A 23,440-nucleotide genomic window follows, 5' to 3' on the forward strand; every position below is an offset into this window, starting at 1 on the left:
TATGAAAATTAACGAAGATAACTTTAACATGAAAAAGACGACCATAACATATAAGAAAAACGGCAGAGAGAGCAACAATTGTGGTAGCCAGCGAGAGAGGCAGTTCAGTGAAAAAAGTTTTTGTGATTTATAGTTTCTACTTTTTATGTTTGGATCTAGATATGTGTTTGTTGAAAGGAAGGAAGTGTAAATAAAGATGGCGAATGGTTGAACCGATACGATATTTGGGCTTAAGTATGAGTGGAATTAAATCGGTTCGGTTTGCATTGGTTCGGTTCGATTTTAGAACCGAACCATAAGAATTCAATTTATTTTAGTTTGGCTTGGTTTGGATTGATGGTTTAATTGGTTTTTTCTGACCCGCTTACACCCCTACTAATTTGATAAGAAAATAATAATTTAGAAACCAAATTAATTGATTATTTATTTTCTGCTTAACTTTATTCTAAAATATAATTATTGAAAATAGATTTAAAAAATAGTATTTACAATAAAATACTTTTCCAGTTAAGTAAATTTTTTAAATATTGTGATAAGAAAAACACTAATTAAACGGATTTTTAAATTAATTTTTCAATTAATGAGAGAATCTAGTTAGATCTTGGGATTATATATTTTACCACACTATATTCATCTATATTCACAACAAAAAACAAACCAAAAGAGATAATCGTGTTAAAAAACAAACTAATCTTCAAAATCTTATCTTTTCTATAAAATAAAATTAAAAAAAATCGGTTTTGATTTGATACTTTGAAATCAATTGGTTACCCGCTAAGATTATATGAAACAAACAGTGAAGCTTACCTAACAAGTAAACTGAGTTTCGCTATAAATTAGCATTCCAAATCAATATTTATATAGTAGCATCCACTTTGATAGAATCTTCATCACTTTCAAGCTTATGGCGGAACGCGATTTTGCTTCCAGAATATTAGAGGAGTGTGGTGGTGATGACTATTTGCTGATTGAAAAGTTACTAAGGTTGCGATCCGACTCTTTGGCGAATCAATTCAAAACTAAAGCTTCTGCTATTCTTCATGCAAATAATCGACAGTATGCACCTGTTTCAGAGACAATAACAACCAATAATCATGATGTTGCTGCTGGTACAAGTGTTGGTAAAGTTGATGCTTCTGATTCTGATGATGTTCTTCATTCAAAGAATCGACAGTGTGAGTGTGATGCTGCTAAGGAGACAATAGCAACCAATAAACATGAGATTGTTGCTGGTAGAAGTGTTCGCAAAATACTTAAAATAAAACGAAGTGATGGACTGAGGAAAGTTGTTTGTGGAAATTCTAGTGCAGAAAATAACGAGACAGCTACCAAGGAATCTAACAATGCTGATATAAAGAATAATGAGACAACTGCTGAGGAATCCTATTCGGATTATGAACGTAATAAAAAAGTACATAAAATAGAGAAGATTGCCGGTATGTTTGAATCTATGTTGGATCACAATGTTAACCCTTGGGATGAAATGCGTTTAAAGAATAAAGAGACAGTTGCTGAGGAAATCGAGAATCCTAATACAAAGAATAACGAGACAGCTGCTGAGAAAATCGACAATCCTAATACAAAGAATAAGGAGACAGCTGCTGAGGAATTCGACAATCCTGATACAAAGAAGAATAATGAGACAGTTGGCGAGGAATCTTCGTTTGACGAGAAAATAAAGGCTAATAAGAAAAGATCAAACAAGCGTCGAAAGAAGAAAATCAATAACAACGGTAGCATTAGTCACAAGCGGGAAGTAGCAGAACCCGGACTTCCTTTGGAATTCAAAGAAAAGATTGAACAAATGGGAGGCATTGAGGTGAAGTTGGTGATCCAGAAGAAACTAACTAAGACTGATGTGACGCGAGGCAATAGTCGTCTCGCCATCCCAAAAGGAAAAATTAAAGAGAGTTTTCTGACACCAGATGAGGAATCGTACTTGGATTATGAGCGTAATAACAAAGAAGAGAAGATTGCTGGTATGTACGTATCTCTGTTGGATCACAATCTTAACCTTTGGGATGAAATGATCTTGAAGAAGTGGAAAATGGAGACAGCTGAACTCTACAATATCACAGAAGGATGGAATGAGCTTGTAGCAGAAAACAAATGGAACAAAGACGAGGAGGTGGAGGTGCAACTTTGGTCTTTCAGGCGCAACCACAAGCTCAACTTTGCGCTCGTCAAGCTTTAGCAAATATCTATCAATTAATGATAATGAAGACTTTTTTATGGTGGAAGGTTTTACCTGTCATCGATAAAGAAGATTTTTTTAGGGACCGTTTTGGCTTCTGTGCTTCTGGATCTTCTTAATTTTTCTTATTTTCTCCTTTTGGCAAGATTTTGTGGTTCCTTAGTTTTGCTTTGCTAATGTATTGTTTGTTGCTTTAATCATTATTTGAAGAATTGTTGTGTCCTGTTTTATTTTAATTTGATCCTTTTATTATTATACTGTTTCTATATTAATGAAGTAGAAAGCATGGATATTTTGAAGAAGTAGAAAGAGCATATTAAAGAGAGCTTGATTTTCTTTATTGTGTGTTTTCAATATCTGATCTTTGATGGACTTGTCAATGATTATCATGCAGCTGAGTTCTTACAGAATCTATGATCTGCTTTCTTGTTTAGTTCATGTGTCGAAGTGTGGATCATTATTTATCAACATGGTTGAAGCTAAAGCAAATAGGCCAACATAACTTGCAGCTCAAGCAATCGCAAGTGTAATGATTTGGTCTCAAAATCGCAAAGGTTTTTGGTTGATTCAAACATAACAAATTAATTATACTTTTTACAACAGACATTCAAGCAGGTAAAGCAAACCTGTAGGATTTATTTCTTATAAGAGAAAGTTTTTCTTAGATTAGCTTGCTTAATCATTGTCAAGCTTTATCTTACTGAAGGAATTATTTCTCTATTTATTACATGTCAATGTCTAAGTCTTATATTTTATCTAATAATCTTTACACAAGTTGCAGCTTTAATTTTCTTACTAATCTGTCATGCCAACTTCATGTTTGTGTACATTTTGAAAAATCAAGTAGTGACATATTAAGACATGCATACAATTGGTTTTGAAAAACAATGGTGCTTTGTGGTTGAATTTAGAAATGATTGTTAAACCTATGTCATAATCTTTCTATAAGGTCAAATTTTATTAAATTGGCATCATCCGAATGCTTTTAACTAGAGCAACATTAAAAAAACTAGCTAGGAAAAGAAAAGTTATCTATCTTTGTCTCTCAAAATTGAACTTGAAAAAGTCGTGCATCAGGAAAATTTGTTGGAATTGGTAAGATTTCTTCATGAATATCTTGTTATTATCAAATATGAATCAGGCAAAAATTAGTACGATTTTGGCACGGTTCATTGTCACCTTTCCGTCAGCTAACAAGCCTTCCAACTTAAGGTTGTGCTCGGAACTCGTTTATTATGAGGAGCCTTGGGCCATCTTGCTTAAAAATAGAGCTATCAAAAATAGTAAAGGCGTTAGGCATAATATGTTCTCTTCACTTTGGAGTGGCATTAAAGCTGGGCACAATTTTATAGCTAATACTTCTACTAGTTTAATTGGATATTGGTAAGGACACAAACTTCTGGCTAGACAGTTGGTGTGGTCCTCCCTTAGTGAAAATCCTTCATATCCCAGATAATGTTCATGACTCTCTCAAGTCAAAGGTTTCTGAGTTCATGCATAATTTCCAGTGGTGCGTCTCTCCATACATGGCTCAAATGTTTCCTTCTCTGGCCTAACTTTTGCAACAAGTAACCATCCCAATTGATAGTAAAATACGACACAGATGGATCATCAACAGATGTCTCATCAGGGTATGGACGAATGTTAATAATATATTAATGCAAATTTCTTAGGTTGCTTTGCAGAAAATCTTAACACGCGTGTTGCCTTTCAAGATGAATTGAATAGAGTAACGAGAGTCATAGAGATATATGTGTAAAAGAGCTGGTCTACATTGGTTTTGCTTGCTTTCAAATTTGATTTTTTGGTTCCTTGAAACTTAAGAGCCATAGAGTATTATTTTAATCCCAAAGATAGACCGATGTTAATTTAACCAAAGTTGGATGTACTTTTCGTTACACAATCCAAATTTGGAAATTTCAGAGCTCCAAAGAATATTATTATCTTTATTTATGAATTGCTTGTAAGTCACATTAAAGTCATTCTCCACCCACACCAATATCCCATCCAAGCGAAGTGAGCCTCTTCGATTGCCAAGCAAATAGAAAAAATTCTAGTCAGTCAATTCAACTTTGTGTTATTCAGGATCAAATTCAAACTGATCAAAAACTTCAATTAGAGAAATTTCAACTCTAAACAACCAATACGTTGTAAGGAAACAATTTAAAGGTGTGATAGAGATTCTAAACTACACAACTTTGATTCATGTAATTTGTTCCATTAATAAGATATTCTTACCAGATAACTAGTCAATTATTTGCAGTTTTTTCATTTATATTTTTTGTAAAATTTATATTGTTGTTGATTAAAATACTTTATCAATTTGCTTTGTTTAAGACAAACATGGAGAGAGTAATAAGTTAAATCCATTGTGCAGCTGGATATGGTGTTTACAAGGCACATTCTTATCATTGTTTTCGGTGCCTGCAATATTTTAAAACTTAAAAAAGCTTTAAAAAACAATTAGAACATGCTTCTAACTCCTCCAAATTCGTGGTGAGACAAACATAGAAGCATCTTTTTCTTGGTTTTTCAATTATACAATTGACAGAATCAAGAAAAGTACTAAAAGTACTCACAATCTTATTTTATGTGTATTTTTTTAAAATTTTGTATACTTTTTACGATAATAATTAATAATATTAATTTTAATATTTAAATAAATATATTTATTAAAAAAACTTATTTTGAATTCATATTTTTTTAATAGAATATTCCTATGCTACTATTAACTAAGTTTTTTTTTTCACAGGTACTATTAACTAAATGGATTTATTGAAAATAAATCCAATGGAATTTGTATGAACATAATGGTGGTATATTCCCAATTTTTCACCGTGCCTAAAAAGCTTAAATTCTTTTCTCACTTAAACATGAGATTCTATATAAGTTGTATCAACAATATTCACTTAAAAGTTTCAATATATACATTCTTAATTATTATTAATGTAAATGACAAAAAGGTTACATCGAAATCTCCATACATGATGTTACAAAAAATACAAAATTGCCAGCATATAATAAACCAGAAATCACTATAAATACATCATTCCTCAAATTTCAAATATCACATATCTTTCATTCATTGAACTAGCTTTTCCTTAGTAACCTCTTATTTTCAACATTCCAAATCCTAGAAAATGTCCTCCTCAACATCAAAACTCCTCACACTGATCATATCTGCATTTGCCATAATGCAAATAACATCAGCTGGTGATCCAGACATCCTCACTGACTTCATAGCCCCGGTTGGAAACCAAGTTGATGGTTCCTTCTTCACATTCACCGGTTTCCGCGCCCTTCTTCCACCTAACACACCACCCTCGGCTTTCAAAGTATTGAAAGCAAGCAAAGCAGAATTTCCAGCTGTTGATGGACAAAGTGTGGCGTATGCTGCTCTTCAGTTCCCGGCCGGAAGTATCAATCCGCCACACACACATCCTCGCTCGGCCGAACTACTTTTCCTCGCGGCAGGTTCCCTTCAAGTTGGTTTTGTGGACACAACCAATAAGCTATTCACTCAGACGCTACAAACTGGTGACATTTTTGTGTTTCCAAAGGGGCTTGTGCACTTTCAATTCAATTCTGATACTCAAAAACCTGCTTTGGCCTTATCTGCTTTTGGTAGTGCTAATGCTGGAACTGTTTCAATTGCTAGCACATTGTTTAACACTACCATTGATGATAATGTCTTGGCTTTGGCTTTCAAGACTGATGTTGCAACCATTCAAACTTTGAAGAAAGGATTTACTTCTTAAGGATTATGGTAATTGATCGAACATTGCAAAATTTCAATATTAAATTGCTTTTTTTTTCCAGTTATTTTATGATTCAGTCATTGTTTTCAAAAAGGTTGTGAGATATGAAATGGTTGATATAACTATTTCTGTTATTGTAATTCAAGTATGATGCACATAAGTAATAAAGCATCATAATGTGCAAGTTTATAATAAAATTACATTGGCAAATTGTTTAACATGGTTTGTTGATAATGTGGTGATACAATATTTGACATTAGTGTGTACAAATTTTGTTATTATGCGTCATCAGGGTTTGGTCTTGTATTACATTGTCCAAAGTGAGTCATCGATAGGCAAATAGTTTGTGCAAAAGCAAATAAGTTCTCGTCTTTTTTCCAATTGTTTTCTGCTACAAGTTTGTTCCATCCACCTGTGATATTGTAGACCTCAGCTGTCTCCATTTTCCACTTCTTTAAGCACATTTCATCCCAAAGATTAAGATTGTTATCCAACATAGATACAAAAATTAGACAAATAGTTGATATTAGTGTCTGACATAAACATGAAACAAAAAGGTATGAGAGGATCCAAATCCTGCTCAAAAAAATTATTACGTGCTTTAGAAGTCACTAACCAGTCCCAAATCATTGACTCAGCTGGCCTACTGCATCTGGCTGATTCTCTGGCAAAGTCTCTCGGAATGCTGGCATATCATAATATGTCTCATGTAGTCTTGAAAGAATAGGAAACTCATTCTGCTTTGACAATTATACGAAAAGTAAGTCATCTGATGAATTTGGGAAATGCTATCTGACACATGACTGAAGATTTTGTTGGTGCACAATGAATAAAGATGGTGACAAAGAGAATAATAGAATAACGGCGCAAAAGAGATGAGAGAATAAATGTTGTATATTTAGTGATAGCTATTACAAGGCTATTTATAAGAAAAGAAAATCTTGCCACATAAGCCCTAAAACAGTAAACTTAGTGAACAAGTCTAAGGTACAAACAGTACTACAAAATACTAACGTACCCTTACTACTAAACAGCTAAGCTAATGGGACCCAGACAACATCTTCTGGTCACTACTATCTTCTGAGTAACCATCAGAAGATCAGTCCATCTTCTGAATATTGAATTACTCTTCAATACCATCCCTTAATTCATATTCTTCAATCAAAAACTGACAACGCCAATTCCATCCCTCAAGAGCAGAAATTGATCCGTCTTGATCGCCTTTGTCAGAACATCTGCCACTTGCTTCTGAGTGCTACAGTGCACAACTTCTAATGTTCCATTCTGGACTTGGCTTCTCAAGAAATGATACTTAGTCTCAATATGCTTGCTTCTTCCGTGTAACACCGGATTCTTGGCAAGATTGATTGCAGACTTGTTATCAATCATCAGCTTCAAAGGCTTCTTCACTCTAATCTTCAGATCTTTTAATAGATTCAGAAGCCACACAGCTTGACATGCAGCTACAGCGCCTGCGATGTACTCAGCTTCACAGGTTGATAGGGCAACAACAGGTTGCTTCTTGGAACTCCAAGAGATAGGGCCTCCCAGAAACATGAACAAATATCCAGAAGTACTCCTTCTATCAACTCTGTCTCCACACCAATCAGAATCAGAATAACTCAATAACTCTGATTCTTCCTTTCTCCCAGAAGGAAACAATATGCCAAACTTCAGAGTTCCCTTGACATATCTCAAGACTCTGACAGCAGCTTGGTAATGGGACCACTTAGGTTTACTCATGAACCTACTAACCAATCCAACTGCATAGCATATATCAGGCCTGGTATTACACAAATACCTTAGAGAACCAACCAGCTGTTTGAATACCGTAGCATCAACATCTTCACCTTCAGAATCAGAGTCCAACTTCTGATTCACTTCTGACGGTGTAACAGCAGCTTTGCAATTCTCCAACTTGAATTTCTTCAGAAGTTCTAACTCATACTTCAACTGATGCAGAATGATACCATCTTCTGAGTACAGAATCTCCATCCCTAGAAAATATGACATTTTCCCAAGGTCTGTAATCTCAAACTCATTCATAAGCACCTTCTTGAACTTCATCAGATCTTCTGGACAACTCCCTGTAAGCAATATGTCATCAACATACAGACACAGCAGAATCATATTGCTTCCAGAATGTTGCACATAAACTCCATATTCCATCTCACACTTCTGAAACCCTTGCTTTTTGAAAAATGAATCAATCTTCAAATTCCAAGCTCTGGGCGCTTGCTTCAGTCCATATAGAGCTTTGTGTAATTTGTACACCATCCCTTCCTTATTCTTTTTCACAAAGCCAGGGGGTTGTGACACGTATACCTCCTCTTGTAATGGACCGTTCAGAAATGCAGACTTTACATCCAGATGCATCAAGGACCAACCTCTGTTCGCAGCTAACGCAATCACCAGTCTGATTGTTTCATGTCTAGCTACAGGAGCAAACACCTCAAAGTAATCTAGTCCAGGTTTCTGAAGAAAACCTCTAGCCACTAGCCTCGCTTTGTGTTTACCAACTGATCCATCTGGCTTCAGCTTTACCTTGAAAACCCATCTGACGCTGATGGCTTTCTTCTTCTTTGGAAGTTCTGTCAGCTTCCAAGTCTTGTTTCTTTCTATAGCCTCAAGTTCTTCTTTCATGGCATTTAGCCAGACCTTCTTCTTGAGCGCTTCTTCTATACTCACTGGTTCAGAATCTACTAACATGGCGCACTGAATGACCTCTCCTTCTGAGTCAACTTCTGTGTCGTGCAACATGTCAAAATCTGCAAACCTTCTTGGTATAGTTCTGACTCTTTGTGGTCGCTGAGCTACTTCAGAGTCAGCTACTCCTGAGTCACCACCTCCATGATCATCTCCAGAAGCTTGTCCTCCAGACCATATGTCTTCAGAGTTTTCCCTTCCAGAATCATGACTACCACCAGAATCTGGATCATCATCAGAATCTGTATCAGAATCAGATTCTCCTTCTGACTCATCTTCAGAAGATGCTTCATCTTCTGACTCGTCTTCAGAAGATTCATCTTCTGACTCTAATTTTTCTTCAAAAGTTATCTCTACATCAGAAGTTGGTTGAGACTCTTTCCAATCCCAAACTTCTGATTCCTTCACAATGACGTCTCTGCTGACTTCAACTTTGTTAGTCTCTGGACAATAGAGCTTGTATGCACCTGTACTGTGGTACCCTACCAATAACATCACTTTGCTTCTATCATCCAGCTTCTTCCTTCTAGCTTCTGGAACGTGTTTGTAACACACAGAACCAAAAACCTTCAGATGACTAACACTTTGCTTCTCTTTAGTCCACTTCTCTAAAGGAACAATTTCCTTCAGCCTCTTCGTTGGACACCTGTTGAGCACATATGCTGCAGTAGCAACAGCTTCTCCCCATAGATTATGAGGAAGCTTCTTCTCTTTAAGCATACTTCTCGTCATATCAAGCAAAGTACGGTTTCTACGTTCAGCAAGACCATTGTGTTGAGGAGTATAAGGAGCAGTAACTTCATGCTCAATTCCATTATCATCACAGAACTTCTGGAATTCTGTAGAGTTATACTCGCCTCCACCATCCGTTCTGAGAATCTTTATCTTCTGACCACTCTGCTTCTCAGCCTTCACCTTGAACTTCTGGAATTCTGTGAACACCTCAGTCTTAAACTTGATAAGTTTTACCCACGTCATTCTTGTGAACTCATCCACAAAAGACACAAAATACCTATTTCCTCCAAGTGAAGGTTCTGGAAATGGTCCACACACATCAGAGTGCACTACTCCCAGAGCATGCTTTGCTCTTGGAGCAACTTCTGATACAAATGGCAATCTGGGTTGTTTGCCTTTCATGCATACCTCACATGACTTCTCAGGCTTCACAATCTTTGGAATGCCATGTACAAGCTTCTTAGAACTTAGATGCCCCAGGCTTCTATAGTTCAAGTGCCCCAACCTCTTGTGCCACAGCTTACTATCACCTTCTGAGCCTTCAGCACTCAGACACTCTATTTCAGCTGTTTCTACATTCACCTTGAATGTTCTGTTGCTTCCCTGTTCAGATTGCATAATCAACTTCTGATTGGAATCATACAACTTCAAGAGGTTATTCTTCATAACAACTGAGAAACCTTTCTCAATGAGCTGACCCACACTCATCAGATTGCTTCTGATTCCAGGAACATACCAAACATCCTTGATCAGAACAGTCTTTCCATTCTTCACTTTGACTTTGACATTTCCCATACCTTCTGCATATAGGTACTTATCATCAGCACATCTGATCTTTGTCCTCCTTTCAGAGTCAAAGTCTATCAGCCATTGTTTGTTTCCAGTCAAGTGATTTGAACACCCAGTGTCCATATACCACCATTCTGACGAACATCTTTTGTCCGACTCTGAAGCCATCAATAGCACAGGTTCATCATCTGATCCTCCTCTGGCTATATTTGCTTCTTCTGATCTCCTTCCTTTGTTTGCCAAACAGTCTCTAGCAAAATGGCCAAACTGTTTGCAACAGTAACATTGAACTTTCTTCTTATCCTTTCCCTTCTGATATCTCTTATCATCAGAAGTTGAGGCTTCCTTCTGGAATCTATCACCACGTCTATGCTTCTGGTCCTTCTTGACAAAAGAAGCCTTCAGAGCTTGCTCAACTTCTCTCTCAGAAGTTCTCTCAGTCAGACGCAACTCTTGTGCTTCTAAACTGCTTTGCAACTCTTCTATTCTCATGGTTTCCAGATCTTTAGAATGTTCAATGGATACAACAATATAATCAAATTGAGGAGTAAGTGACCTCAATATCTTCTCTATGATTACTTGTTCAGAAAGAGTTTCTCCACAAGCCTTCATCTCATTAGTGATCACAATCACTCTAGAGATATACTCAGAGACTTTCTCATTGTTCTTCATGTTGAGATTCTCATATTGCTTTCTCAGGGATTGAAGCTTCACCTTCTTCACTGATACGTCACCACCGTAACACCTGACCAGTATATCCCACGCCTCCTTTGACGTCATAGAATCAGCAATCTTCTCAAACACATTCACATCCACACACTGATGGATGAAGAACAACGCCTTTTGGTCTCTCTTCTTCGTCTCTCTCTGCGCTTCTCTTTGTTCTTCCGTTGCATCCGCTGCAACCGGAATATATCCTCCAGTGACAAGATCTAGAACATCTTGAGCACCAAATAATACACGCATTTGAATCATCCATCTATTCCAGTTTTTACCATCAAGAACTGGAAGTTTGGTATTCAAGTTGCTTCCACTCATCTTTAAACTTGTGCAGACAAAAACAGATTTCACTCACACTCACACAGTGTTTCCCAACCCACAAACAATCAAGAAAAAATGTGATTCAACACAACTTTGTTTCCCCGAAACAAAATCAATCACACAGTCACACAAACTCACGTTCACTCGTGTTTCCCTGTGTTTGGAACCGGAGCTCTGATACCAATTGTTGGTGCACAATGAATAAAGATGGTGACAAAGAGAATAATAGAATAACGGCGCAAAAGAGATGAGAGAATAAATGTTGTATATTTAGTGATAGCTATTACAAGGCTATTTATAAGAAAAGAAAATCTTGCCACATAAGCCCTAAAACAGTAAACTTAGTGAACAAGTCTAAGGTACAAACAGTACTACAAAATACTAACGTACCCTTACTACTAAACAGCTAAGCTAATGGGACCCAGACAACATCTTCTGGTCACTACTATCTTCTGAGTAACCATCAGAAGATCAGTCCATCTTCTGAATATTGAATTACTCTTCAATAGATTTTACTAGAGAGAAAAAATAGGTTTCAAAATTTTTTAGTCCTACAATGACTGGCTTTTATCTTTGAAATGTTGATTGCATGTACTTCACCAACAGCCGCAAGAAAGTCATGCACTTTTACGAAATTTTGTAATCAAACACATCAGAACTAAGACTAAGATTAACTCATCTTTTACACATTCATACTATTAGCTTATTCCCCCACAAAATATACACTACAGCATAGAATATTACCATGTCAATGTTGAATCTCTTAGATGCAGCATGTAACTGAGGTGCTAAAAATATATCCGCCTGCAAATGATAACAAACATGTTAGATTATACATCAGTGATCAGACATTGAAACAGTTGACATTGATAGCCAAGATTTTTGGGCTACTAGACCCTTTTGAAAGGATTTATTTATTTGTTTTATTAGTTTCAAAGGAATAAACTCGAATTTGCAACATACCATGAAAACTTTATCTCCAGTAGCATACCTCCCAGTGTGTTCTTTCAATAGCTTTTCAAGTGCTGAAACGTATTCAATTGTAAATACACTGTGAATTAGATTAAGCCAACAACACTCAAACTTGCATCTAGCAGGAAACCTGTATCTAGTAAGGAGGGACATAACATTAACAGAATATTTCTTATCAGTAAAGGGTGGTTTGAGATTGTTAACATTGTTCTCTTAATGATCTGTTTATGATAGGCAACAGCTAGAGGTGAAAATTAGTGCACTTTCTATCACACCCTTCGTTACCACAGACAACCAACCGTGATGATAGATACTTTTATAGCCATGAGTACACTGTTTAACTTTGAATTATTACATGACATAATTGACAATAACTATGAAATAATAACTTATGCTAGTATCATTATTAATCCCTCTCTAGAGTAAATTAGTCTAATCTCACCTGTGAAGCCTTTTCTTATTATACTCTGGACCCATGGAAGTTTATCATCCCGGCTAACTCTTTTATCGATGTACTTCTGCAAATAGAAAAGCAAAATAGCAACAAACTTATCATATGCAGTCCAAATCCTCAAAATGAATAAGAAAAGAGGTGACATACATGCATACCAGAGTATCTAGGTTTTGAAGAGGTTGTATTAATGAAGAAACAATACTCACAGCCTGTGAATCAAATCATTAGAAAAGAATCCATTTACCGCATGAAAATGAAATTCAAATTCAAATTCAAATTTAATATCATATGACCTATGAAGCACGAACATCTCAAGATATAGGCGTGTCGTAGTGTCTGACACGTGTCGATGTCTGACACTTGTATGACATATGTACGACAAGTGTTGGACAAGTCAAATAAGTGTCGAAAAAGTCAGACAAGTGTCATCTAAAAATGATTTTTTTTCTTTGCTTCGACACTCTTTAAATTGACGTCTAACAACCGTATGACAATCATACAACACATGTCGGACAATTTAGATTGACAAAAGTTTTTTAAAAAAAAAAATTTCTTTGCTTTTAACACACATGTTTTTTAGACAAACTTCACACACATCTAATTAATTAAACATGTGAGTTTTGGTTAGAATATTGTTAATTTTTTAATGAAATTCAAATATTATCATATCACATATGTAATGGTGTTGGTGTCTTATGTTTTGACATTATCGGGGTGGAAGTATCCGTGTCGTGTCCCAGTATTTATGTCGGAGTCTGTGTTTCATAGCATATGATCCAAATTAGTATGAATATTTGAATTTGGAAAGAGAGATTAGAATTGTACCTGGAAATTGATTGCTCTTTTATGGATATCAGTAGGGAGTAAAGGATGTTGAGGATACTTATCTTCCAAATACTGCAAGCATAGATAGATAGAAACATGAAAATGAGAGATAAATTAAATCCATAAATTAAAGAAAGATTTGAAGATTTAGAAAAGTGAATGAAAATGACATAGACTGACCATGATAATTGCAAAGGAGTCAAAAATTACAGCAGGGCCATCAACAAGAATGGGAGCAAAACCAACAGGGTTGAGCTGGAGAAATTCTGAATGAAGATTCGAAAATGAAATTAACAAAATATAGTGTTATAGTAGTAATTGATAATACTATAAAGTATGGGAAAGGAAATAGACCAGGATGATATTGTTCTCCCTTCAAAAGATTAACTGGTTTGTAGTCAAATTTGAGTCCTGAATGAATGGATGTAATTAGTAATAAATAAAAAGAGTTGTGACTTGTGAGGTGGTGAATGATCGAGTGAGTTACCTTTGAGGTTGAGAGCGATTCGGACACGGAAGGAACATGAACTTCTCCAATATGAATATAGAGTGAGCTTATTGTTGTTATGTTGAGGTTCACCACCAACACCAACACCTACACTTGCGCTAGCCTTGTTTGAATCAACGAAACAGAATGGGTTGATGAGTAACAGTTACTAAAAAGGATAAAGAAGAAGATGCATAGTTGCATACCATTGATGGAGATGCTGACGATGCTAAAGTGACGTGCTTATACTTCCAACTTCGTAGCTAGATAGATGATAGACTCGAATAGGCGTTTTGTTCGTCAAAAGTCTTAAGGGGGGTTGGTGAGTATTTTATGGACTGATCGAGAATTTTTATATTAAGCTCCAATTTTTATCCTAGTTATTTGATTTTGTCTTCCAAATTTCAATTGATTTGTTTTAACCCATCAAATTTATTCCATTTTATATTTGATAGTCTTTTAGCGACATGGAGACTAAACTTAACTTTGGTGATATTTAAAAAAAATTGAGTTAATGCTGATGTGGCATAAAAAATTAGTGATGTGGCAAAAAAAATCACCTTATTAATGCAAAAAGTAATATTTTTGTAATACTTAATTACTTAAAAAAATTAAAAATAAAATAAAAAAAACTAGTAATAATTTTTATAATATTTGATTAAAAAATATTATGGACTTGAATTGAAATGTTACGGCAAAATAAAAAAGATAGACAATTAGTTAATTAAAATAACATACTCTTTGTCCAAAACAAGAATAAAAAAGTATAAAAAGTTATCACAATAGCAATTCAACATATGACTTTTGGCCAAAATTAATAATAAAAAAGTCTAAAAATAAAGATTATGATTAAGATTTGCTTGTTGAAGTTTGAGTGTCCACTGCATCTTTGTCTTTCTTCCTCGTTTCCCTTTGGTTTGAACTACCTCCAGGATGTTTAAGAGATTTGTGTGACTACATAAACAAACAGACAAACAAACGGTTGTTGTCTTCCCTATACATGTTCTCTTATTGTCTCCAAATTTGCCACAATTCGTACATGTTGTTTGTCTTCCCATAGTTCTCTTCATTCTTTTAGTGTTTGCCTCATCGTTAGCCTTTCTTCTTGCTTTTTTTGTTCTTCCTGGAGCTCTCCTAACAAATGGAGGTTGAATTGGCAACCCTTCAGATTTTTGTCACAATTTAGGTCCATTATTCGGCAAAATGATGTTGTTATAACAATCCAGAAAGATAGTTTCCTGCAAATTGAAAAACACAATTAGCAACAATTATACTATTTAAACATGTTAAAGAACACAATTACAATCCATACATGTACCAGTGTAAAACAAAATCTTCTGGGTTGCTGTTATTAAACCACATGCGACAAATAGCATGTACACAAGGTATCCTAGATAAATCTCATCTCCTACACGCACATGTCTTGTCTTTCAAATTTACCAAATATTGATCAGTTTCATTTGACACAGAAAAGATAGATTGATTCAAATCTCCAGACCATATTGGACTATCAGCTTCATTTTTTTACTTCTCCAACCTCTTTTGTATTATACGACATATAGTTCCCTCATATCTAAGCATAAAGTCCCGAAGCCTAACAATCATACTAGTCATATAGTCATATAGTCACAATGTGTATGAGTACTATAACCTGACCTGGACCACATAGATGGAGGCAATTGAGTCATTTCTTTCCACGCATCTTCATTTAAATTTTTCATACTATCTATGGCATTCTACCATTCAGGAATTGTGGTTGCACGAGCAGCTCTCCATAAAGATTGTTTCATTAGTTCTCCTGAATACTTCTTTCTCCAATTACCATAAAGATGTTTAACACATAACCTATGCTCAACATTTGGATCAACATCCTTCATAGTATCAATCAATCGCTGATGAAAATATTAACAATATCAAACATTTTAAAACTTTTAAAAATATCATACACAATGGACGATAAATAATGAACAACTACCTTTTGTTGGTCTGATATGAAAGACCATATTTTATATTGGATACTATTGAGGTCTTCCAAAAGTAATTGTACAAACCAAGCACATGAATTCTTTGTTTCAGCTTCAAAAATAGCAAAAGCAATGGAACACGTTTGATTATTACCATCTTTACCAACATCTACAAGTAATTGACCTTCATACCTCCCCTTTAAAAAACAATCATCTAGCCTAATTAAGGGTCTACAACTAGATAACAAATGCAACCTTACAAGCCTTGAAGCATACATGCATCCTAGAAAACACAGGACTATCCCCACCAAGTTCAGTCTTGATTATAATTGTGCTTTCTGGATTACTCCTTAATAGTTCTTGTCCATAACTCCTCAAATGTGGTACAGTTCTATGCAACCTCCCTCAATCATCTCTAATGCCCTTGTTTTTGCTATACATGCTGATGTCTACTGAGCATCACTCCCCACCTAGTTTTAGCTTCATCTTGCAGTTCCCCAAGTTTCATGTTTGGTGTGTGCCTTAAAAGATTAACAAAAATTTTTGCCAACAATTTGGTCTTAAACTGCCTATTCCTATCAGTCCTATGACATGTATGAGTAGCCTCTAAACTAACAACATCCACACCTTCATTGATGATGAAGAACTTGGGAAAGGAGAAGAAATCACACCAGCTCTTGTCCAAGCCATTAAAGAATCTAGAACTTTTATTGCTGTTTTCTCAAACAACTATGCATCCTCAACTTTTTGTTTGAATGAACTTGTCATGATCCTTGACGAGTGCTGCAACACTGGAGGACGGTTGTTTCTGCCTATTTATGAACTTTTTGTTTTTAGAGGAATTTCAATAATAAAAAAGAGACTCCATTGTAAGAAGGTACTTTTGATTCTTGATGATGTTGACAAAGTGAAGCAGTTACAAGTACTTGCAGGAGGATGTGATTGGTTTGGCTCTGGAAGCAAGATTATAGTCACTACAAGAGATAATCATTTGTTAACCAGTCATGGAATTGTCCAGTTATATGAGGTTAAACAGCTAAAGGCCGAAAAGGCTCTCGAATTATTTACTTATCATGCCTTCAAAAATGAAAAAATGGATCAAGATAAATTTGACTGTTGCAAAACATGCAGTTGTTTCTGCTCATGGTCTTCCACTGGCCTTGGAGGTGATAGGTTCTCACTTGTTTGGCCAAAGTTTGGATGTATGGAAATCCGCATTAGATAAATATGAAAAAATTATTCACAAAGATATACACGATATACTTAAAGTTAGCTATGATGATTTGGAAGAAGATGAGAAGGGTATTTTTCTTGACATAGCATGTTTCTTCAATTCTTATCATCTTATGAAAAGAGCTATGTTAAAGAAATCCTATACTTACATGGTTTTCACGCGGAAGATGGTCTTCAGGTGCTGACTAACAAATCTCTCTTAAATATTGATGCAAATGGTTGTGTGAGAATGCATGACTTAGTTCAAGACATGGGAAGAGAGATTGTGAGGCAGGAATCGGCATTAGATCCGGGAAAACGCAGTAGATTATGGTTTGATGAGGACATTGTTCATGTTTTGGAAGAAAATAAGGTATGTTAGAAACCTCACTAACATTATTCAACTAGTTCTAACAAGTTTCAAACTAACTATCCTTTACGATGTGTAAGTATATAAATTATGATTTCAGATAACGGATAAGATTGAAGTGATGATTGTTGGGACAGATGAAGAACTTAAGAATTCTTATAATCAGAAATGCAAGATTTTCAAGAGGCGCTGAAGCTTTACCAAATAGTTTGAAAGTGCTTGACTGGAGTGGATATCCATCATCCTCTTTACCATATGATTTCAATCCCAAGAATCTTGTCATACTTAACCTTCCTGAAAGTTGCCTTAAATCATTCAAATCACTCAAGGCATGTATTCTTTTCAACTCAAACATGTCTTTTTACACTTACTCCTAATAATGCATCTAATTTTGGATTCTGATAGTTTTAGGCACGCGTCTATCCTTTGGTTTTGTAGGTATTTGAGACATTGAGCTTTCTTGATTTTGAAGACTGCAAGTTGTTAACTGAACTACCTAGTTTATCCAAAGTACCAAATTTAGGGTCACTATGTCTTGAAAATTGCACTAATTTAGTTAGAATTCACGAGTCAGTTGGATTTCTTGATAAACTTGTGTTATTGAGTGCTCAAGGATGCACCCAACTACAAGTTAGGGTACACAGCATCAACTTACCATCTCTAGAGACTCTGGATATCAGGGGTTGCTCGCGTCTTGACAGCTTCCCAGAAGTATTGGGAAAGACGGAGAAGATAAGAGATGTTTATCTAGACCAGACTGCAATAGACAAGTTACCTTATTCAGTAGGTAACCTTGTTGGGTTCCAAAGGCTATTCATGAGGGATTGCCAACGGATAATTCAGTTACCAACTAGTATCCGCGCATTTCCCAAACTCGTGATAATAACTGCATATGGTTGTGGAGGGTTTCTATTATTTGAGGAGGATACTAATAAAGAAACAAAAGTTGGTTTATCTTCACAAGTGTTACCGGAAACCATGCGCATATATAATGAAGGCATAGAGAGCCTACTTGATGTATGTTTTATTAACATGTGCCACAATAATGTGATACAAGTACGCGGTTCTTCGTTTGTCAGCGGAAATACTAGATCCTTGTTTTTAGAAGAGACCAAAAAAGGGGTTGTAAATTGGTACAAGATAGAAAGCAAGGAATCATCAATGTATTTTTGGTTTCGAAAGAAATTCCCTCGGATAACTCTATGTTGGGGAGGAGAACCTCAAATTAATACAGTGAATATGGTATTGGATTTCAAGTTCAGTGTACTGATCAACGGCGCTAAGCAACTCATCTGTTCATGTAACTACATATTTTGTGAACAAAAAACAATGATGCAACAAGTGTTTTTCTGTGATCTGGTATGCCAAGTGGAAAAGGCTTTTTCACAGTAAGAATGGTATAAGGTAGAGATTTTATGTGAGTTGAAATACCACATGCCATGTGGATTTGGAAGGACCATAATTCCAAGTTGGTCCCTCATTCGTGCCTGTGAAGAAAACATGGACGATGTCATATTTCCACCTCTGTTTCACTACAGGTAAGGCAAGAAAAACAAACACTCTTGTGCTGCTGCTAGGACTCTCAAAATCCAAATCACAGAAGAGTTTCTCACTTGGAAGAGTTTGAAGTTTCTTTTTTAGAACTTTTTTTTAAGTTTCCTGTTAATAATATCACGGGAAGTTTCTCACTTGTTTCCCTATTTGTGCTTCGATATTGCAGATTACTATTTGAGAATGAGACATTTTACATTTTTGTAAGAAAAAAGATGTTTCACAATAATGCAATCACGATGAAATAATTGATCTGTCTGCAGTATAATGCGATGATACTGTTAGTAATAATTCTAGGAACTTAGCTAGCCTTGTTGCTTAGCACACAAGCTACTTATATATAGTTCCTTGTATGTTTTGCTAATTGATATAATATAGTCTGTGTGCATTTGCAATAGCCAATAGCCTAGCATCTGTTTTGTGTAATTTTTGTTTTTGTTACTTGCATTGTAAGTAACTACTAGTATCATCTAATGTTCTGATTCTTGATGGAAGCAATTGAGAAAGGTGGAGTGTCCTGAAGAAATCATTATTTGGAGCACAAGATGTGCTTGGAATCGTACTAGAAGGATATGAAGAACTGAGTGTAGATCCCACAGATGCACAAAGAACCACCTTCAAAGAATCAAGAAAGGACTACAAGGCTCTATTCTACATCCTGCAAAATGTAGACTCTCACCATTTTGAAAAGATCTCAAAAGCCACCAAATTGAAGGAAGCGTGGGAGTTGTTAGAGAACTATCATGATAGTGGAGAGAAAATGAAATAAGTGAAGCTGCAGTCATGTGGGAGAGAACCGAAAAATGAATGAATATTTTTTAAAATTGATTGCTTTGTTGAATAAAATGAAGACATGTGGTGAAGGGATCAGTGAACAACAAGTGGTGGAAAAGGTAATGATATCCTTAACACCGAGATTTGATTTCATTATAGTAGAAATTCAAGAATCCAAGGATTCCAAGAAAATGAAAACTAAGGATCTGCTGCGGAGTTCACTAGAAGCTCATGAGCTTGCTGTAATTGATAGAGGAACCGAAAGAGAAGCTCAACCAGCTTTGCAGGCACAAGTGATGCAGAAGGATGGAAATGAAAGAAAATTCAATAAGAGAGACAAAGGAGACTCCAAGACTTCAAAGTTCAAACTGGTCCAATGTTGTCAGACAAAAGAATGAAGAAAGGGTTGAATGCTCTAAAAGAAGATAAGGCTCGGGAAAGAATCATAACAAGAAGAGAGATTTTGACAAGAACAAGGTACAATGCTACAACTATGAAAAGCATGGTCATTTTCAAATAAATGTTGGTACAAGAAAGAAGGAGGAAAAAAAGTCAAAAAGAAGATGAAGAAGATAATATAGCTCATGATGATTATGAGTTTGAGACAACCTTGCTTATGGATGCCACCTATGAAAGGATGATCTCATGAGCAATATTTTTTTGAAGTTCGTGACTTTGAGTTTCCACCGACCTTTCATCTACCATATGATATTTCACGTAGCTGCTAAAATCATTCTTATGTTCTCTAGCTTCTTAAATGTCATACTTGTTTTTCAGAGTCTCTTAAACATATTTTGAAGTATCGCAGTTACTGTAATAGTCATACAGATCATTTGCGATTCCATTCAGAATGTTATAATCATTCTGTCTATAAGGTGATTTCTTTCCTAAATTGTTCACTTTAATTTGTGCAACAGATTCAACTTCAACATTATTATGTGTTCCTTTTGAATCCTCGGATTTCTTACCGTTAGTTTATTCGGTTGACCCAGAAGGAGCAACAAAATGTCCTCAGTCGGAATGTTAGCTATCTTTTTCAACATTAAGAAGAAAATCATCTTTTGTCGCCAACATTTAAAGTGACATCTCTCAAACATGAACGGTTTGCCAAAGACAGTATCCGCAGAAGTACCAACAATTTCTTCGGTAGCCATAGCAATTCGAAACGTCTTAAAATTGTTGGATCACGGTTCTAAAAAGTTTGTCACCGAAGAAATTACCGGGTCGAGTTGCGGACTAGGTCGCTCTCTTTAAGACGTTTCGCGGTACTGCCCAAAATTATGCAAAGTCGAACTACTGTGTCGCCTCCAGGATAAAACAACTCAGTTCTATACTGTACGATTACTATTTGCACCATAGATAATCGATCTAGAAATACACCTTCAGATGGTATTAAGACCATTCAAATATGGTATAAATACCATCTTAGTATCTGGTTTGACCAGTCGTAATAATTTCTCAAACCAAGAGAAATTTCGATATTTCTCCAAAGAGAATTTAATAATGATCATTTGACCAATCAAAATAATTTCTCAAACAAAGAGAAATTCGAATAATTCTCTAAAGAGAATCTAAGAAAAAATTATACTTGAAAATTTCTCAACTCAAACGAGAAGAAATTAACATTATTCTCAAAGGAGAATTCAAGAAAATACTCGGAAAATTCAACGAGTAGAAAGAAAAGGAAGAGAAGTTGGCGCTTCGACAATTCGAAAGACGCGGAGTTATGAGAGTGAGGAAGGAAAAACTCAAAATAAGTTTTTAGTGTACTTTGGAATTAAACAAATGACTTCCTTATATGATGAAGTAAACCAGCCAAGATTTCTAATCTAGGCGATGTGAGTTAGAAATTTTTCCAATTAACATACAATGTGAGACTTGACTTAATGAATTTTTTCAATTCATCTCCCTATATTAGAATATATACATAATGTTCCAACAGAAACAAATGGTGAAGACACTAAAACTGAGGCAGAAACAAATGGTGAAGACACTAAAACTGAGGCTGCACTAGTAGAATCTCATGTTCATGAAAGGCTACAAAGAAGAAGATTGGTTTCTAGAAAACTTGAAGACTGTGAATTGTTGTCTGACAATACAATGAAGGAGGCGTAATGCATTTTACTTTATTAGCTTGTTCAAAACCAACCAGTCATTCAGAAGCAATAAAGAGCAAAGTATGAAAAGAAGCCATGAAGGAAGAGTTGTGGTCTAATTAGAAGAATCATACAATGGAATTAGTTAAGAAAAAAAACCATTAATGTGAAAAGCGTTTATAAGACTGAGTTGAGTCTTGATAGCTCATTTTCAAAATACAAAACAAGGTTGATGGCTAGAGAATTCTTGCAGAAGCATGAAATATTATTACAATAAGTTATTTGCCTTTGTAACTAGACTTGAAAAAGTTAGACTAGTAGTGGCAATAGCTAGTAGTAGAGACTAGTCTCTTAGTTATTTAGTTGTAAAGTTTGCATTCTTAGATGGCAGTTTGTCTATGAGTGTTTGTGAGTATGTTTGGTTTGATTTTGAAAAAATATAATATCCAAAGCAATAAAAAACATATGAATTGATTTGAACATATAGATTGGTTTGGATTGAATTTTTACATTTCTACGATAAAATTCAAATCGAACCAAACCTAGAAACGAGTTGGTTTGGGTTAGACTACAATAAATTAAATTTCCATAATATAAAATCCTTAAATTTTTTTTCCTTTCTTTTATATACGCTGTGAATGTCACAAATTAATTCTTTCAAATATCTTCCCAAATCAGTATTAATTATTTTTGTTTATAATAATAATAATGACGGGAAGACCATTTATTTGATAAGAAGGTTTTCATGAAGAGCTCCCCATATCAAAAAGCCGTTAGATATTTATGTTATTGACGTAGATTTTTATGTTCTTCAAAAAAACTAAAAGGCATTAGATATTATAAGAGATCAATTCCTTTTGGTAAAGTCATGGTAGATATTGGGCAATTTGATTTTAAGATTACAAACAACTGCTCGGCTGTTAGTTCATGTTGGTTGGTCATAACTAAGATCATTTTTAAAAGAAAAGTGGAGGGGGAAGACTGGTGATGAAGAGGTTTTTAGTAGTGTGTCAGCAATGTTTTTGTGACATGTGAATAGGGCATGTGAGAGTAGAGATTACTTGAGCTAATCTATTAAACGTTGGCTAAGATTCAAGAGAACCTTAAAGTTCTCATATTGTTGAAAAAAGAAACTGTGATAAGTGATTATTAAAGGGCCGGTGATGGTTTTTCAATGAAGTTTGGGGATTGAGAGGCAGTGATACATGATAACGAGATGTTCATTGCAAGAAATGAAAAAGATATTCAATCAAAACCAAATGCACAGAAAACAATCTTTTCAAACAAGACTTGACATGCAAATGCCATATCAATAGTTTACCCAACAAAACATTAGAAAGAACCTGGTGCTTCATTTATGCCATAATATCAAGAAATCATCTTTAAAAATTTACCAACGTAATTTTATAAGAACCTTGCACATTATAATAATACTTTCATTGTTATACGCATCATTCAAAATACTGAAGAGGCATAAAAACATTACTGCATTAATCAAAACTGCTAGAGATA

The 23,440-nt window shown here is 35.2% G+C and overlaps 3 protein-coding genes and 1 pseudogene across 4 annotated transcripts; 3 read left to right on the forward strand and 1 right to left on the reverse strand.

Moving 5' to 3' along the window:
- The first annotated feature begins 904 nt into the window (after positions 1 to 904).
- LOC131638508 (B3 domain-containing protein At1g05920-like) lies at positions 905 to 2,268 on the forward strand. The gene has a single exon (XM_058909070.1). The coding sequence runs from the start codon at positions 905 to 907 to the stop codon at positions 2,192 to 2,194; it is 1,290 nt and encodes a 429-aa protein (XP_058765053.1). The 3' UTR covers positions 2,195 to 2,268.
- Positions 2,269 to 5,247: 2,979 nt separating this feature from the next.
- Positions 5,248 to 6,014, forward strand: LOC131638507 (germin-like protein 9-3). The gene has a single exon (XM_058909068.1). It carries the CDS (start codon positions 5,335 to 5,337, stop codon positions 5,950 to 5,952), a length of 618 nt encoding a protein of 205 aa, XP_058765051.1. The 5' UTR covers positions 5,248 to 5,334; the 3' UTR covers positions 5,953 to 6,014.
- A 95-nt stretch (positions 6,015 to 6,109) lies between these two features.
- LOC131638506 (glutathione S-transferase zeta class-like) lies at positions 6,110 to 14,324 on the reverse strand. Of its 2 annotated transcripts, none has more exons than XM_058909067.1 (11): positions 14,168 to 14,324; positions 13,962 to 14,085; positions 13,829 to 13,885; positions 13,655 to 13,740; positions 13,475 to 13,546; positions 12,805 to 12,858; positions 12,638 to 12,713; positions 12,187 to 12,248; positions 11,968 to 12,027; positions 6,569 to 6,689; positions 6,110 to 6,404 (listed from the first exon to the last, which is right to left on the reverse strand). In XM_058909067.1, exons 1-10 carry the CDS (start codon positions 14,168 to 14,170, stop codon positions 6,579 to 6,581), a joined length of 705 nt encoding a protein of 234 aa, XP_058765050.1. In that variant the 5' UTR covers positions 14,171 to 14,324; the 3' UTR covers positions 6,110 to 6,404; positions 6,569 to 6,578. The 2 variants fall into 2 exon arrangements, with proteins under 2 accessions (XP_058765050.1, XP_058765049.1); XM_058909066.1 differs by having other exon boundaries at positions 6,569 to 6,692.
- A 2,367-nt stretch (positions 14,325 to 16,691) lies between these two features.
- LOC131638509 (disease resistance protein Roq1-like) lies at positions 16,692 to 19,827 on the forward strand (annotated as a pseudogene).
- The last annotated feature ends 3,613 nt before the right edge of the window (positions 19,828 to 23,440 follow it).

This window comes from Vicia villosa, unplaced genomic scaffold, assembly GCF_029867415.1.
Source record: "Vicia villosa cultivar HV-30 ecotype Madison, WI unplaced genomic scaffold, Vvil1.0 ctg.002324F_1_1, whole genome shotgun sequence".
NCBI classification, from domain to species: Eukaryota; Viridiplantae; Streptophyta; class Magnoliopsida; order Fabales; family Fabaceae; genus Vicia; species Vicia villosa.